Source organism: Rhipicephalus microplus, chromosome 1 (assembly GCF_043290135.1).
Source record: "Rhipicephalus microplus isolate Deutch F79 chromosome 1, USDA_Rmic, whole genome shotgun sequence".
In the NCBI taxonomy this organism is placed as follows: Eukaryota; Metazoa; Arthropoda; class Arachnida; order Ixodida; family Ixodidae; genus Rhipicephalus; species Rhipicephalus microplus.
The window spans coordinates 226,876,373-226,892,936 of record NC_134700.1 but is presented as its reverse complement, the minus strand read 5'-3'; the positions used below and the strand labels follow the sequence as shown (position 1 = coordinate 226,892,936).

Genomic DNA, 16,564 nt, shown 5'->3' with positions numbered 1-16,564 from the left:
ATGATCATCCTCTCCCCCAAAAAGCTTCATCGCCAGCATTGCTGCGAGTGGTGTCTTCACTGCACTATTTATCACGATGCGGTGAAGACCACAATACAACGTTTTTTGTTGTTTGTTTGTCTGTTTTTTTTCGTCAAAAGACAGGAGAGGGGTTCACTGGAGAGGCATACAACAGGATTAAAAACAGTTTGACTAATAAAATTTTCTTCATCATAATTTTGGGAGGAGCAAAGCGTATGTGCAGAGGGTGCTCTCGATAACTTTCTCTTTTCTGATTATTTTATTCTTTCCAGTTCTTCTTTTTTCGTGTTTCTTGAATAGTACTATCATGTTAACGGGATAGCCGACTCTAACGCAGTCTGCTTTCCCGTGTTTATTGTTTTTTTTTTTCATATACACATAAAAAAAAGTGAAAACAGGATGAGCTAGAAAAGCTATCCTTCCTTCCAAACGCAAGTGTTCCTGAATAAGCTTTATGACGTAAGTTCGAAGAGGCGTGGCATGCTCTTAAATTGCTGCACTTTCGACACTTTCCATGGGAAAAAAAGAAACATTTTGCCTGGCCACGCCAAATAACTTATTGCTTATAGCCTTATTACTACCTGCACATGTATATCTTTTCATTTTAGGTTTAGATACCCAAGTACAGATGCTAAGTTAAAAAACAAACAAAGATATTGCTGTAGTCCACTGCCATATAGATTCTCATTGACATCTTCCCACTGATCTCTCCAGAAATGAAGCCAGTGTTTTATTTTACACCTACCTGATGCATGATTGCTTCATCGTTTTTTCTTTTTTTATTTTACTCAACTAAATTTTGGTTTGGTTTCGAATGCTACTTTGTTTTGAAACGAAACCACACAGACTAAACATGAAACTATAGAACATAGACACTACGTGCGGGAAACATTCATATATTCGAATTATAGATGTACAGCTGACTCACAATGTGTTACCTCCTTTGATTAAAAAAATGAGGCAATCGAACTGACACTGAGGGTGTTCTTACAGGATAAGATTTAATCAGTTGGATTGTGTCGCCGACTGCTTGGCAGCCACGCTTCGTAGAGTATATTTTGAATAGCTTGTGCAGCCTTTTATTGTGCAGCCTTTTATTACAGCTGGAAGAGCAGCGCTTGTATGCAGTAGTGTCATTGTCGACTTCAACTTACACTCCAGAAATTTGCCAGGAAGAAATATAAAATTAAGAAATATTACTGGATTTGAAGGTTTACCTAACCCACTATTAATATTGTTGCTATTCAAGTCAGAGACTCAAAATAATGAGCTTGCGCATTCCAGAGAAGTCATTATTCTGCACTCCCTTGATTTTATTTGTTTGTATGAAGAACAGTATGATTCAACGTTATCTTATCTTTGGTAGAAGGTCTGTATATTAAAGATATTGAAAAATGTGAAATATCAGGCTACTGCTAGCCATTCTTGAAACTACGCTTTTCCTCGATACTCAAGCTTGCCACTACTGCGAAACTGTTAGTATAATAAAGTGCTACGGAACATAAAGAGGGTGCTGAAGCAGAGATGGTGATTATATGAGGATTTAAGAGCACCACCCTAGGTGCAGTCCAGTAACGCATTCAAGTGATTCCACTGATTGTTTGGAAATATCAGTTGGTTTAGGAGAAAACGGTGGACGATCTCTGTCGCCATCACGCGGCATGTTGTACAGCGATCATCCAACGACTCGTTTTAAACCCGAGAGATGGCGGCAACGACGCTATCGTAAGCAATCTTTCTTTTTTTTGTGCGTAAGCGTAAATAGGGTTTTGTACTTGCAAAACATTATGGATGTGCGCTTCAATCTCAATATACAATTTTTAACATCCTCACTGCTTTCGTCCTGTACAATAAACTTATTTATTTGTTTGCTGAATGATTATTCGAGTTATTATTTTTTATCAGGAAGATTGCGCGGGCCGCACGTTTTCAGTGCCTAGTTCGACACCAACAAGCGAGCATCTATCGCATCATGCACCTTTAGTATCATTACAACCAACGTATGTAAGCTGTAATGTAGCCACAGGTATATTAGTTAGCATTCTCCGATGCATGAAAATGAAACAGCGCGCGTTGCGTGCTTACAATCGAAACCGAAACCGGCGTCAGCGACGCATCTGAGGCGCGCGAGGAGTGCGGAGTGGTAGGGAGAGAGAGCGTCACTACCGTCGCTTTTCTGCCATTGGCTACAATCCGCAGGTTGTCCCAAACTCTTGCAGCCAATGGCAGCGTTTGTTACAAAGCGGCGGCAGCAGCCGTGCACCGACGAGCGAGCGTCGGGCTGGCTTCTCCCGTGAATTCATCGGCGCCGGAGCGACCGTTGACAGGAACAAAAACAGCGCGCCCAAGCGAAGCGTACGCAGGCAGTGCCATCTTGTTTCCTCGAGGCTAGCCTTGTTTGACTGCGTGGGATGCTCAACTTGGCGAGCCGGCGTCGTAGTCCTCAACTCCGAGCGTTACCAGGGTCCCTGTCGGACAGTTAGGCTTACCTGGGTCAAAGGCCAGGTGTGCGTGTTGTGCGTGCGTGCGTGCGTGTTCGCGCAAGAGCCATCGTGCCGCCGACGGCACCTCGAGTGAAGAACAACTCCGGCTGATTCCTTCGTGTGAATGACCCGGTGAGACCTGCGATGGATGCGCGAAGAAGATTGTTCCTAGGCTGCTACATGCGCGAAGTTGAAGCCAGCTCGACGGAACCGTAGAAGATGAAGCGGCGAAGAGCCGCCGCTGCTTTGTCGTGCGGGTGAAGTGCCTTCCGTCACCAGCATTCGTTGCGGGACGCCGCTCGTTCGAAACGGAGGAAGTTATAAAGGGACTTTGTAGGAAAATCTGCGATCGAATTCCTGGCGTTATTCGTGAATCGCTTTTAAACGTCGATCTGCCGAATAGTTTGTGTTCCCTTACAGTTTTGTGCGTGCTTGTGGATGTGCTGTGTTCCGGTGTGCCTGTGTTTGCGCGCTTGCGTTGGATACGCCACGCCAGTAAGCTGTAGAAAACCGGTGTTTCGCCCCTCTTCAGTAGCCTCGTCATGAAAGTGACAGTGAATTTCGGGCCGGTCCGAGTGATCGTACCCTGCGGGAACGGAGACCTTCTCGTCCGGGATCTGGTTGACCTGGCCATCACAAGATACAAGAAGGCAGCGGGAAAGGTGAGATCACGACGTTCTACGAGTGAGCATAAGAAAGAATCTAGAGCTGTGTACCATGTCGCCTTTGAGTCTGCATGACGTTATGTCACGAATGTCGCGCCGTTTGTCGTCGTTTTCCTGCGGCCCCGTTGCCTTGGTTTCAGTCTGTCATGAAGTGGGCCGCTACGCTCTGCTCTTGGAGAGACAGAAAAGCTCGCCTGTGCAGGCCGGTAAACAAAGCGCGTGGACTGCGTGGGGGGTGCGTAAAATTCCTATTATCGCGATGGCCGTCTTCAAGGGCCGTACGCCGTATGCATATAAACGCGTGTCAAGCTAAAAAAAACATACAAAGAAAGATTTTATTTAAGACAGCTGGACCACGTCGGGCGTACCTCGTATTTTACGTTACGTTCTGCTTCGTTGCTGTCGCATTTTCCATTCCTCGCTTAAAAGACTGATAAAAGACAACGCGATAAACCCGTGCAGCAGGGCTCCCCGCATATATAAATGAGTACGAAAAGTGGTGGTCGGGCTTACTTATATCGTGTTGAGGGCTTCTTCGGGTAGTCGGTGGTTCAATGGGAGCAGCTTAAACCACTATATATATATCATTGTCTACATGTGACGCCTACTGCCGGTTGATACTTCTCGTTGTCTCGCTGTCTTTGAAACCCGTGATTAATCTTTCGGCTACAACATACCATCACACACGAAGGACACTACAACGTCTGCTCTATTCGACATATGTGGGGCTTTGACAATTAGCTGCGTTTGTTGTATTTCAGGCTACCAGAGGAGTTCGACGAGAAACGGACTCATCAAATGAAACCCGGCATATTTTTTTTTTTTGTTTTGTTTGCATATACGTGGTCAACCAAAATACTGAATACAGCAGTGCCGTTCAGACCGAACTCAATTTGCACGTCATATGCGTTGAACATTCATTCATTTTATTTACCCTCAGGGCCATATGGCATTATAGAGGGGAGTGGAAATAATGTTTACAAGGAAAAGGAAAATACAGCATGAGAATATAAAGCATAGAAAATACATATTTTACAGCAGAATGTACAGCAGAGAAAATACAGCATGAGAATAAATGCAACAAACATATAAATAAAGAAGTAAAGAAAAACTCCTGATTATACAATAGTAGCTGTGCAATGACGGTGAACATAATACAATTTTGAGTAAATTTTAGCTCATACAATACTGAGTTATGTTTGACGGAAAATATTGTTATTAGTAATAGTGACGATGTCTTCGGGAAGGTGGTTCCAATCTACTGATGTACGAGGTATAAATGATCGATAAAAACACTGAGAGTTGCAGGATGCGATTCCAATTTTATGACGATGGTCGATGCGATGGGATATGTACTGAGGATTGAGGATTAATTGGTTATGTAGGGTGGGATGATGGAATAATTTGTGAAATGTACTCAAACGAGATATTTTCCGACGGGATGCAAGGGAAGGAAGGCCTAGGCTGGATTTCATTGAACTGATACTGGCGATGAGATTGTAGTTAGAAAGTATGAAACGGGCGGAGTTATTCTGTACGCGCTCAAGTGAAGTAACCAGGTTATCGTGGTAAGGATCCCACACTGATGATGAATATTCAAGTTTGGAACGTAATAATGTTTTGTACAACAGAAGTTTTAGTGCACAAGGTGCTTTTGAAAAGTTACGACGTATGTAGCCTAACATGCGATTAGCATTATTAGTAATGTATGCGATGTGGGGTGTCCAAGATAAGTTAAATGTGATAAGAATGCCCAGGTATTTATACGAAGAGACTGGATCAAGCGGGACTTTGCTTAAGGAGTATTTTGGTGGGGTGTTAGCAGATCTAGTTATACGCGCATTCGGCTGATGATGGGTATTTCATAATGAAGATGTAGCGGCCTGCCTCGTACCTAAAGATAACTGCGCACTGCAGTTACGTAGTGTCGTCTGTGAGCTTTGCACGGTGCCTTTAACTGCGGACATTTAAAACGCGCGTACGCAGACTCGTGCAAACATGCGTCGTTTCCACTATACGAGTGCTGATCAGTATGGCCGAGCATATAAGAATTCTTCCACTGTTGCTTTCTACCTAGCCTACACTTCGAAGCCTCAATCGAAAACGGAAGCCTATGAGCGTGGTAGTCAGTATGGTGGTCGAAGCCAAAGCTGTTCCCTGCATCGATCTCATCTGAGATTAGTCATCCAGCGCGGCAGCGCAGACGTAATGACTCCGCGCCGATGAATGAACACTTAATGGGTTGAGATGTGGCGGCGTGCCAAGGAAATGGGCTCACGCCGCTGTCCACCTAATACGTATACGCTTCTGAAGAATGGCATGCTTTGATGTTGCCGCTTTGTACAACTTATACCTGACGTAGGGGGGTGCCGTCACCGAAGGTGTGACGTAATCAGTAGCTGTATAACAGGGTACGCAGTGATTTTTTTCACTTAGGCTGGTTACCAAGCAGGCTATAGCGTATGACGAATGCGCGTTGACAGCAAACGCAAAGCATATAGCGTACGCAAAGCTTTGATTAGCCATTATAAGACTCGTTTTAGTGACTGGGGACCCTACTCCGCGTCCGCGCAAATGCTCTTGTGTGCCTTTGTACTCCCAGCCGTTCCTTTGTACAAAGGAACGCAAGGGCGTACTTACGCAAGCAGCTGTGGAGGACCGGCACTGAAACTCTTTAAAATCCGGAAAGTTACGTGCACTTCGTCGAAACCGAAAGTTAGAAGTGGTGAGCTGTATTCGGCCCCGCCGCGGTGGTCTAGTGGCTATAGGGTACTCGGCTGCTGACCCGCAGGTCGCGGGATCGAATCCCGGCTGCGGCGGCTGCATTTCCGATGGAGGCGGAAATGTTGTAGGCCCGTGTGCTCAGATTTGGGTGCATGGTAAAGAACCCCAGGTGGTCGAAATTTCCGGAGCCCTCCACTACGGCGTCTCTCATAATCAAATGGTGGTTTTGGGACGTTAAACCTCACATATCAATCAATCAATTGCATGTTTCCTGAACGCTGCCTTTTTGCACGACAAGTTCTCCGGTGGTGAATTATGGCCCCTTCTTCTAATCGCGTAGAAAGTGTCCAATATGGAAGCTACGGTTCATCCATTCATCGCCCACACACGAGCGTTATACCCTGCGCTACACCTTCATGGCATCTTCATCGTTTGTCTTCTCTGGGTTTTACTTACGCGAACCTGACTTTGGTTGAATCTGTACTCCACCGCCGGTGAATCTAATCTTTTGCGTAAGGGCATTGCGACGTGATACACTGACCCCTCACCGTCTCGTATGCACGCAACAGATTGCGCGTTTCCTTATATTCGTCGGGGGCTGTAGCGACTCGTTTTTTTATATAGTTATTTTGGACAGCTGCGCCCCGTTTGGCAATGATAACGCTTTGTGTGTGCGTATGTATTTACATGCGTGTTCTGTTGGGCTGTCTTTCTCTCTTTCTCATTCCGGACCCTCTCGGTGCTGAAAAGAGACACCATTGAGAAAGCGGGAGGTGTGGTGGACTCGGGGTCCTTTATGTTCTCGTCGAATTCGAGACGCGTCGTATAATGGGGAGCAGGGGAGGGCCGTGCTTATTGTAAGCCCCCGAGAGAAAGGAAGGGAGAAAGAGTTCTAGGCGGCGTTACTGAGCTTGTTACCGAGCCGAACAGACCGGGGATTGCGCTTGAACGGTTTCGGGGACTCTCTTTTGTCGTTCTGGCGCGCCCGGCAACGACGTCCCTTTGCACCGGTTCGATCCTCAGGATTCCATGCTGTTGGTGCAGGCCGTTTACTGTGCGTCCGCGCGCCAGTTTCGTACGTCGCGACGCCACTTACGTATTATCTTCTATTTTTTTTCCTGCTTCAAAGGAATTCTTCTTGGCGGTGAGGCCGAGTGCCGAACGGCGACTTCCGCGAGCTCATCGTGCGCCGTCTCTGTTTTTTCTTAGTTTTTTTTTTCTTCGCTATTTTGGTGCTGCGTTGCCCAAAGCAAGGCGCGCTGGTATTCTAGCCACCCTATAGCGCGGGCAACAAACGTGCTACGTCGCTTCATTTCGTGACGTAGTTTGTGTTTCGGAACTCTGTAGTATCATTCACGAATGCGCTCACGACTGACGCATTGCTCAGTGTGTTTTTAACTTTTTTGTCTGATGGTACTTTATTCTAGCACCATGGTCTAGCGCCAACCGATAGGAAACGGTTGACGCTGAGCTAAACTACGCCAGATTTAACCAGAGTGTTCGATTAGACGATTCGGGAACAAATGAATGCAGTTCGACTCCTAGGGTACTCTCTCGTCATTCTGCCCCGTTTCGTTCGGTTCGTAGTTACGAATGACGAGCGCATTTTGCGGTTCCCTGTGCACAGTTCGTTTGAAATACGCTGAAGCCCTGTCTCAGAGGAGTGAAACAGTGAACGCAGGCGCAAATACCGTTCCGCCTCAACTGCTCACCGCGGTATGTTTTCAGTACACGCTACAGAATTACTGTGCTGCGCGGGGAGCCCCTTCCTCTGTGTATAATTGGATTGGATTGGATAAACTTTTATTTGGTCCTCCAAAACACAGATCACTGTGTTTGCGGGCAGCTCCCACGTGGGGACTGAGATGCCGAGCTTCTCAGCCGCCTCGCGGGCTTTCTGTGTATAAGTGCATGTACGATATTATCTAAACAAGCAACCACTTGTTATTGCTGACGTCGCCGCAGTGGCTCAGTGGTGGCGGTGCTCGGCTGCAGGCCCGAAGGTCGCAGGTTCGATTCCAACCGCGGTGGTGACATTTCGATGGAGGCGGTACGGTAGACGCCCGCTCACTGTTCAATGTCAGCGCACGTTCGAGAAGTCCAGCTGTTCGGAATTACCTGGAGACCTCCGCTACGGCGTCTCTCGTTAGAGATTTTTGGAATAGGTTACGCAAAGCTCTTTGTGAGCCTTTGTCACCCCTGCGCATGCGTCATACGCTATTCTCTTGGGTGCTCACGTTAAGTGACGAAAATAGCGTACGTACGCAACGAACGTTATCTTTGTTTACGCCAGGGCTGTAAGTTGAGGGAGTTGAGGGGTTTCTGACACACCCCTAAATTTTTTCGTGCTCTAAGTTTTTGGGTGGTACAAAACTGTTTACAATCCTTCACATCGATTATCAGCTGCCAAAAATTAACCGTTCTACACAGAAACACCCCCCGAAAAAAAAAATTCGTAGTACGGCCCTGGTGTATCCTACTCTATAAACTGCATATGATCTTGAGTCGCTTTGGGCTTAAACGCCATAAACCTAACGCTACTTCCTCGGCCATTTCACGTACTGCGTGCAACTGACGGAAACACGGCCGTTGTGGCAGCTTTTCTGCCGTGCATCTAGGATGGCCAGGCTTGGTGAGGGGGCCCCTCTGGCGGGTCTGCTGCTCTGCGCGTCCATCGGTGAGCGAGCCGCCGTGCCAGTGGCGGCACACTGGGGGCTGGACGGCGTCTTCTTCCTCTCCTCCTCTCTCTCTCTTCTCTTTTTTTATTTCTTTCCACGCCGCCGTCTTCCTCCCGGCGATGAGAACAGGTTTTCCCGCCGCAGCCACGAACGAAACCGCTGACGCACTTTTTCATGGGTGCACGAATTCTTCCGCTGTTTTTGTTTTTGTTGCCGCGTTTGCGCGCTGGAAGAAACGGCAGCAACGACCCTGTTGCCGAGGATGCTTAATTCTTCACTCGGCCACGGTCTGCGCCTGCGTGCCCTCACCGGGTCTCGGAGCTCATTTTCCTGCGGGGCACCGTCGAGTCGACGTTGCGGTGTTGTTGGCCTGTAACTCTTGCTATGGTCCCTTGGTATTGGGTTGGCATACTCTGTTCGCCGCCATGTTCGAGGGAAACTGTCTCTGTTTCGTACAAATGCACAGTGAAGGAAGGAAGAGTCAAGAGCGAAAAGACATGTCTATCTAGTGTGTTACCACGGAGAAAGGGACGGGATTTGGGACGTTGTAAGAGGTGTTCAGAAAGACAAAGAAAGTGAAAGTTCAAAAGTTATGTTAGCAAGCCTAGGGAAGCTGTGTGGATTGGGGCATAGTCGGGACATTGCTGATTATGTGTACTGTTTTGCCCGACGGCCTTTTCATCTGGATATGCTAGGCTAAACCCCCTGAGCGCTGCTAAAGACAATCAGCTACCCCTAATACGCTTCAAATCGCGTCGATTTCCAGATAGACGTGGGACCGATGGGCAGGCAAGAAATTAAACATATGCAACCTTTGTCGTCTTTATTTCTGTTGCTTTTTTTCACTAAAAGTTCAACAACAGCTCAAAGGCACAATCCACGCACGCATCATTTATACTGCATTTATACTCTATTATACTCCGCATCTATACTTCGCATTATGCTCCGCATCTTGCCATTTAATCCCGCATCTCAAACAATCCTTACCACGTGACGTAAGAATGTGGCCCGTTGCTCGGCGTTTTTCCTTCGCCTGGTCCGTCTTCGAGGGCAACCCGTCAGGACACGCGCGTTATAATCAAAGCACATTACTTGAAAAAAGGAAAATGGTATCGCTCCTTCCACACTCAGGAATGGGTTCTCACCACGTAGCGCGCACACTGTCTTGTCCGTATACCCATCGTATGTGTGCCTCGCACGTGTGAAGCATGTATACTTCCACGAAAGTGCTGCGTAAGACACGTCTGTTGCACGCCAAAGGGTGCTGGGCGTGCAGGATTCCGACACAGTTCATATAGCCGCGCTGCCGCATATGCGCCTTCTGAGTCGGACGCCGCCGCCTCTTTATTGCGGACGCCTGGCTGCTGCGAGCCCTGTCCGAAGTGATCGTTGCCGCGAATCGGCCGATCACGACCCTCGTTCTACTAGAGCAGCAGCAGCAGCTTCGCCGGAGGATGCAATTTCGTGCTTGCTCGCTCGCACCTTGTGCTCGTGTGTGCGCAGAGTACCTCCCGCCTCGTTTCTGTTGTTCTTGCTTTTAATTTTCGTGCTACTGCGTTTTCCTTCTCCGAGGCATTCCGTCGGAGCGGCCGCAGTGCCGTGGGAGCGAGCGTGGTCGGCTATCGCCGGGAAAACTCGACAGCGCGTAGATACGCTTCGGGTCGACACCGACCGGTCAGCGACGAAGGGGACCGTTTACGTCGAATGCGGTATAGCTCTTACACTCTGTGTGTCAGCGATGCGTCTGCAGTGAATGAGCGGACACCGTTCCCGATTCGAACTAATTCTATACGTATACGAGCCGTCTTCGTTTCTTTCTTCTGACTCGTCTTTCGGTAAAATACATGCGGAAGAAGAGGAAGGCTGTTCGCACGTTTTGTTCAACTCGTGCCTTCCATATACTATCCCACAACTGATAGGCTTCGTCCTGAAAGAACAGGACGTGCCAACAGCTAGGACTCGAGAAGGAAGAGCGGACACCACCACAAAAAGCCTTGGAGTGCGTTCGTCTTTCTTGAGTCCGTGTTAGCACGCCCTGCTCTTTTAGAATCAATAAGTGCCAACTCGCTCTGCTCCGCTACTCTAAGCGGTATACGCTTCGTCTCTAACGATAGCTCTAGTTACATGTTTTCGGAATGATATGCGTTTGGTTGAAGTACGTTACGTGTGCGCTGCGTAAGGCAGACTCTTGAAGCCCGAAACATGGTTCACGGCTGTCGAATGCTTGTGATAGCGGCCCACAGCCCCTTTCTCTGTGCACTGACATCGATTGGCTAGTGCGACTCGCATTTTAGGTGTCACTTTTTTGTTTTCCTCGCTCACCATCTCAACCGTCCTCACAGCGATAGCATGCGGATATCATTGCATCTACGAGCGCATATATGATATAAGTGCATGTTGCAACTATTATACAGACCAACCCAGTCGGCCTGAAATTCGTCTTATCGTCTAGATATAGATATTCTTCCGCTGCCCTCCATGCATCACAAGAAAGACACGAAAGCGCAAGTGACATAACGTCTTGCGCATTAGATAGACTCGCGAAATCTCTCAACTCTCCTAATTGTCACTAGGAAGGAAGGAAGGAAGCCTAATTGTCACTAGGAAGGAAGAAATAAAGAAAGAAAGAAAGAAAGAAAGAAAGAAATGGAAGGAAGGAAGGAAGGAAGGAAGGAAGGAAGGAAGGAAGGAAGGAAGGAAGGAAGGAAGGAAGGAAGGAAGGAGACAAAGGGAGAAGGCAGGGAGGCCAACCACAAGGCCATCTGGTTGGCTACCCTACAATGGAGCGAAAGGGACAAGAAAGAGGGATGAAGGAAGAGAAGGAAATAAATAAAAAGGGAGAGAGAGACAGTAAATTCACTGAAGAACTAGAACTCCTAGAACTAGAATTCACTAGAACTCCACCGCAAGTCAGAGGTGTTCACGCATCCCCGTCGTCCTCAAAAAACACAAGTGCGGTTTCACTGCCTCGTGGGCTGTCTGTCGAGAGATGTGGACGGTGATATAATAGCACCTGCACAAAAAGTGGCCGATCATCCAGTCGCCACAATGCGTTGGCAAGTACTTTTCTCTCTCAGGCAAATCAAGGACAGTGGCACTGCAGGTGTTCGATATTTTTATCGGTGCCGCAAAAATCGCGTGTCGCACTGTCAGTCATTCCGATTAACGAGGTGTGTGCTTTCGTGAAAGCAACTCCCAGCCAAAGGCGATAGAGAAGTGCAGCTTCACGTCGATGTAAACCGGATGGAGGCCGGAGTTGTAGTGAATTGTCACTATCATCATCATCAGCCTGACTACGTCCATTGCAGGACAAAGGCCTCTCCCATGTTCCGCCAGTTAACCCGGTCCTGTGCTTGCTGCTGCCAATTTATACCCACAAACTTCTTAACCAGGCTCATCTGCCCACCTAACCTTCTGTCTCCCCCTAGCCCGCTTACCTTCTCTTGGAATCCAGTTAGTTACCCTTAACGACCAGCGGATCCTGTCTACGCGCTACATGCCCGGCCCATGTCCATTTCTTCTTCTTGATTTCAGCTATGATACCCTTAACCCCCGTTTGTTCCCTAATCCACTCTGCTCTCTTCTTGTCTCTTAAGGTTACACCTACTATTTTTCTTTCCATTGCTCGCTGCGTCGTCCTCAATTTAAGCTGAACCCTCTTTGTAAGTCTCCAGGTTTCTGCTCCGTAGCTAAGTACCGGAAAGATACAGCTGTTATATACCTTCCTCTTGAGGGATAGTGGCAATCTACCTGTCATAATTTGAGAGTGCTCGCCAAATGTGCTCCACCCCATTCTTATTCTTCTACTTACTTCAATCTCGTGGTTCGACTCCGCGTTTGTTACCTGCCCTAAGTAGACATAGTCTTTTCCAACTTGAAGCGCACTATTACCTATCTCGAAGCGCTGCTCTTTTCCGAGGTTGTTGTACATTACTTTCGTTTTCTGCAGATTCATTTTAAGACCCACCTTTCTGCTCTCCTTGTCTAACCCCGTAATCATGAGTTGCAATTCGTCCCCTGAGTTACTCAGCAATGCAATGTCATCGGCGAAGCGCAGGTTATTAAGGTACTCTCCATTAACTCTTATCCCTAACTGTTCCCATTCTAGGCTTCTGAAAACTTCCTGTAAGCACGCGGTAAATAGCATTGGGTAGATTGTGTCCCCCTGCCTTACACCCTTCTTGATTGGTATTCCGTTGCTTTTTTTATGAAGCACTATGGTAGCAGTTGATCCCGTGTAGATTTCTTCCAGGATGTTTACATATACTTCATCGACGCCCTGATTCCGCAGTGTCTGCATGATGGCTGATATTTCTACTGAATCAAACGCCCTCTCGTAATCTATGAAGGCTATGTATAGTGGTTGGTTATATTCTGAGCATTTCTCTATTACCTGATTAATAGTATGAATGTGGTCGATTGTTGAGTAGCCTGTTCGAAATCCTGCTTGTTCCTTTGGTTGATTGAATTCTAATGTTTTCTTTACTGTGTTAGCAATTACCTTTGTAAATAGCTTGTATACTACAGAGAGTAAGCTAATCGGCCTGTAATTCTTCAAGTCCTTGTCATCTCCTTTCTTATGTATTAAGATGATGTTAGCGTTCTTCCAAGACTCTGGTACCCTTCCCGTCAGGAGACACATGGTAAACAGGGTGGCTAGTTTTTCTTACACAATTTGTCCTCCATCTTTCAGCAGATCTGATGTTACCTGATCCTCACCAGCAGCTTTGCCTCTTTGCATGCTCTCCAAAGCTTTTCTGACTTCTATCATTACTGGGGTGTCATCTAGGTTACTGCTAGTTTTTATAGTATTAAAGTCGTGGTTGTCCCGGCTACTGTACATATCTCCGTAAAACTCCTCCGCTATTTTAACTATCCTATCCATATTGGTAGTTATTTTGCCTTCTTTGTCCCTTAGTGCATACATCCGATTTTTGCCTATCCCAAGTTTCCTCTTCACTGCTTTGACGCTTCCTCCGTTTTTCAGAGCGTGTTCAATTCTCTCCATGTTATACCTTCTTACATCGGATACCTTACGCCTATTAATCAGCTTCGAAAGCTCTGCCAGTTCTATTTTGTCTGTTGTACTTGAGACTTTCATGATTTGACGCTTCTTAATGAGATTCTTCGTTTCCTGGGAAAGCTTGCAAGTGTCCTGTCTAACTACCCTGCCTCCAACTTGCACTGCACCCTCCGTAATGATACTCGTCAGATTATCATTCATTGTATCTACGCTAAGGTTGGTTTACTCACTAAGAGCCGAGTACCTGTTCTGAAGCGAGACTCTGAATTCCTGCACTTTCCCTCTCAGTGCTAGCTCATTGATTGGCTTCTTGCGTATCAGTTTCTGTCGTTCCTTCCTCAAATCTATAGGCGAATTCGAGACCGTACCATTCTATGGTCACTGCATCGTACCTTGCCAACCACTTCCACGTCCTACACGATGCCTGGGTGTGCACTCATTATAAAGTCTATTTCGTTCTTATTTTCGCCATTAGGGCTCCTCCATGTCCACTTGCGGTTTCCTCGTTTTCGGTAGAAGGTATTCAATATCCGTAAATTATTGCGTTCTGCGAATTCTACTAGTAGCTCTCCTCTGGCGTTGCTAGTACCGATGCCATAATCTCCCACTGCCTGGTCTCCCGCCTGCTTCTTCCCTACCTTTGCATTAAAGTCTCCCATCAGTATTGTATACTGTGTTTTTACCTTACTCATCGCCGATTCCACGTCTTCATAGAAGCTTTCAACTGAAGCGTCATCATGGCTGGATGTAGGCGCGTAAGCTTGTACCACCTTCATCTTGTATCTCTTATTCAGTTTAATTACGATACCTACCACCCTTTCATTAATGCTATAGTATTCCTCTATGTTGCAAGCTATGTTTCTGTGAATTAGGAACCCCACTCCCAGTTCTCTTCTGTCAGCCAAGCCCCGATAGCAAAGGACATGCCCATTCTGTAGCACCGTATAGGCCTCATCTGTCCTCCTAACCTCACTGAGGCCTATTATATGCCATTTAACACCCTCCAGCTCCTCGAGCAGTACAGCTAGACTTCCCTCACTAGATAAGGTTCTAGCGTTAAACGTTGCCAAGTTCAGCTTCCAATGGCGGCCTGTCCGGATCCAGAGATTCTTAGCACTCTCTGCTGCGTCGCAGATCTGACCGCCGCCGTGGTCAGTTGCTTCGCAGCTGCTGGGGACTGAGGGCCGTGAGTTATTTGACGTATGCACGTGGGAGGTAGTGGCCAGATACTGCACCAGGGTGGCCAATCCTTCTCTGGTGAGGGAGTGCGTTCCCGGTGGTGGTTACCGGCGAGGCCGCACCCCAGGCCTCGTAATGCAGTTTCATCACCACGCGGATTTTTTTTTTTATCCGGTTGGGAACCGCGCGGCACCGGGATTTGAACCACGGACCTTTTGCATGCGAGGCGGATGCTCTAACCACTACGCCATCGCTGCTTCCCTATAGAATCGCCATCGCTGTCACTATAGAATGTACACTAATTACATCTTACGACTACTTCCTCCTTCGAGCTGTCAGGCTGATGTCGAATGGTTGGATGTAAGTGACGAAGCATAAACTGTTTGCTTCCCTTACTTTGTCGCAAGTGCTTGCTTCGCGATATCTGAGAGTGAAGTCGACTTCACACGAGCCCTGACCGTTACCGAAACTTTATGCAGCCATCTCTTTGCGGGAGGAGACTGATTCTGCTCCGATTTCGGGTTTTTCGCGCACATTCAGGAAGTTTGATCATGGGTGATTGGCGTTCGTCGTTCTCGTTTCCTCTACACTCCTTTCTATTTGGCCCCATGCCTCTTTGTGCTGGCTCGTCAGTCGCCGAGGTGGAACTAATGCTTTGCGACTACTCCGCGGGGCAAGGAAGTCCTCGTAACTGAATTGCAGGAAGCTGGCGCCTGATTGGTTATAAGAAATGGTTTTAAACAGTCGCGTAATGGATGGCCAACTCGAACGCTTTTACCTCAGCATGCTAACGTGTCAAATTTTCGCCCCACCTCTGCCACATATATAGCCAAACACACATTGTTTTCCTCGCCAAAGTACCGAGAGCGTTATGTCTCTCTCAAACGCATAAAAGGGAAGCGGGATTTAACAAGGTGAGAACCAGAGGTCTCACATTGTCTATTCTCACCAAAGTCTATTCGAAAAGCTTCCTGCAAAGAGCAACGGGCACTGAAGGGTCAGAATGCGCGTGCTTGTGGTGTATAGCGGCTTGACAAGGCCCGGAGCCCTTGTGAAGATGCTTGAAAGCGGATCTTTGCTCCAGTCCTGGCATTTTGTCTTCCCCACTAAATAAGCTGTCTACCTCTATGCCTGCACGTGTCGGTGGGAGTGGGGTCAGTGCCCATTACCACTAATTCTTGTTGGAACGGGAAGATGATGGAAGCTTGCGACGAGAAAAACTCCCACGCAGGGCTTTGAGTGCTCGAGGCGACGTTTCGACAAGTGGACTTGTCTTCAAGGCTAGAACTGATTTGTTCTACCCTAGAACAAGACTAGAACAAATCAGTTCTAGCCATGCAGAAGACAAGTCCACTTGTCGAAACGTCACTTCGAGCACTCAAAGCCCTGGTTATACAGATCTTTTCATCACCATTACCTGTGGCAATCGCATCCGAAGTGTATACGGGGAAAGGTCCCCACACGCTGCTCCTCATACCTCTTGGTGCAGCTTTGTGTTCCGTCATTCAGCTGACTCACCCAAAACGTAATCGCTGTGAGGCGTGCCACCGTATACAAACGGGTGCTGAGTACAAGTTGGTGCGCGGGGGCCCTGCTTCCGGCGGTGCCGCGCCAGAGGACGCGTGGCTGACAGCGGCACAGATACGCGCGCGGCTTCCGACGGGGGCTGCCCGGTGGAGACGCGTGACCGGAGACAAGCGTGTCGTTGGCCAACGCATTGAATGCTAAGCAAGGGCGTCGCTCCGCGTGCGCGCCTCGGGTAGCCGTGACGCCGTCCGGGTCGCCGCCGAC

At 47.8% G+C, this 16,564-nt stretch overlaps 1 protein-coding gene across 2 annotated transcripts in view; it reads left to right on the top strand.

Annotated features, from left to right (window-relative positions):
• The first annotated feature begins 2,279 nt into the window (after positions 1-2,279).
• The window catches only part of baz (par-3 family cell polarity regulator), a 223,824-nt gene continuing 209,539 nt past the window's right edge, over positions 2,280-16,564 (top strand). For both annotated transcript variants that reach the window (XM_075891485.1, XM_075891474.1), the window contains exon 1: positions 2,280-3,166. In XM_075891485.1, coding sequence (XP_075747600.1) covers positions 3,047-3,166 — 120 coding nt within the window. In that variant the 5' untranslated portion in view covers positions 2,280-3,046. The remainder of the gene's footprint in view (positions 3,167-16,564) is intronic.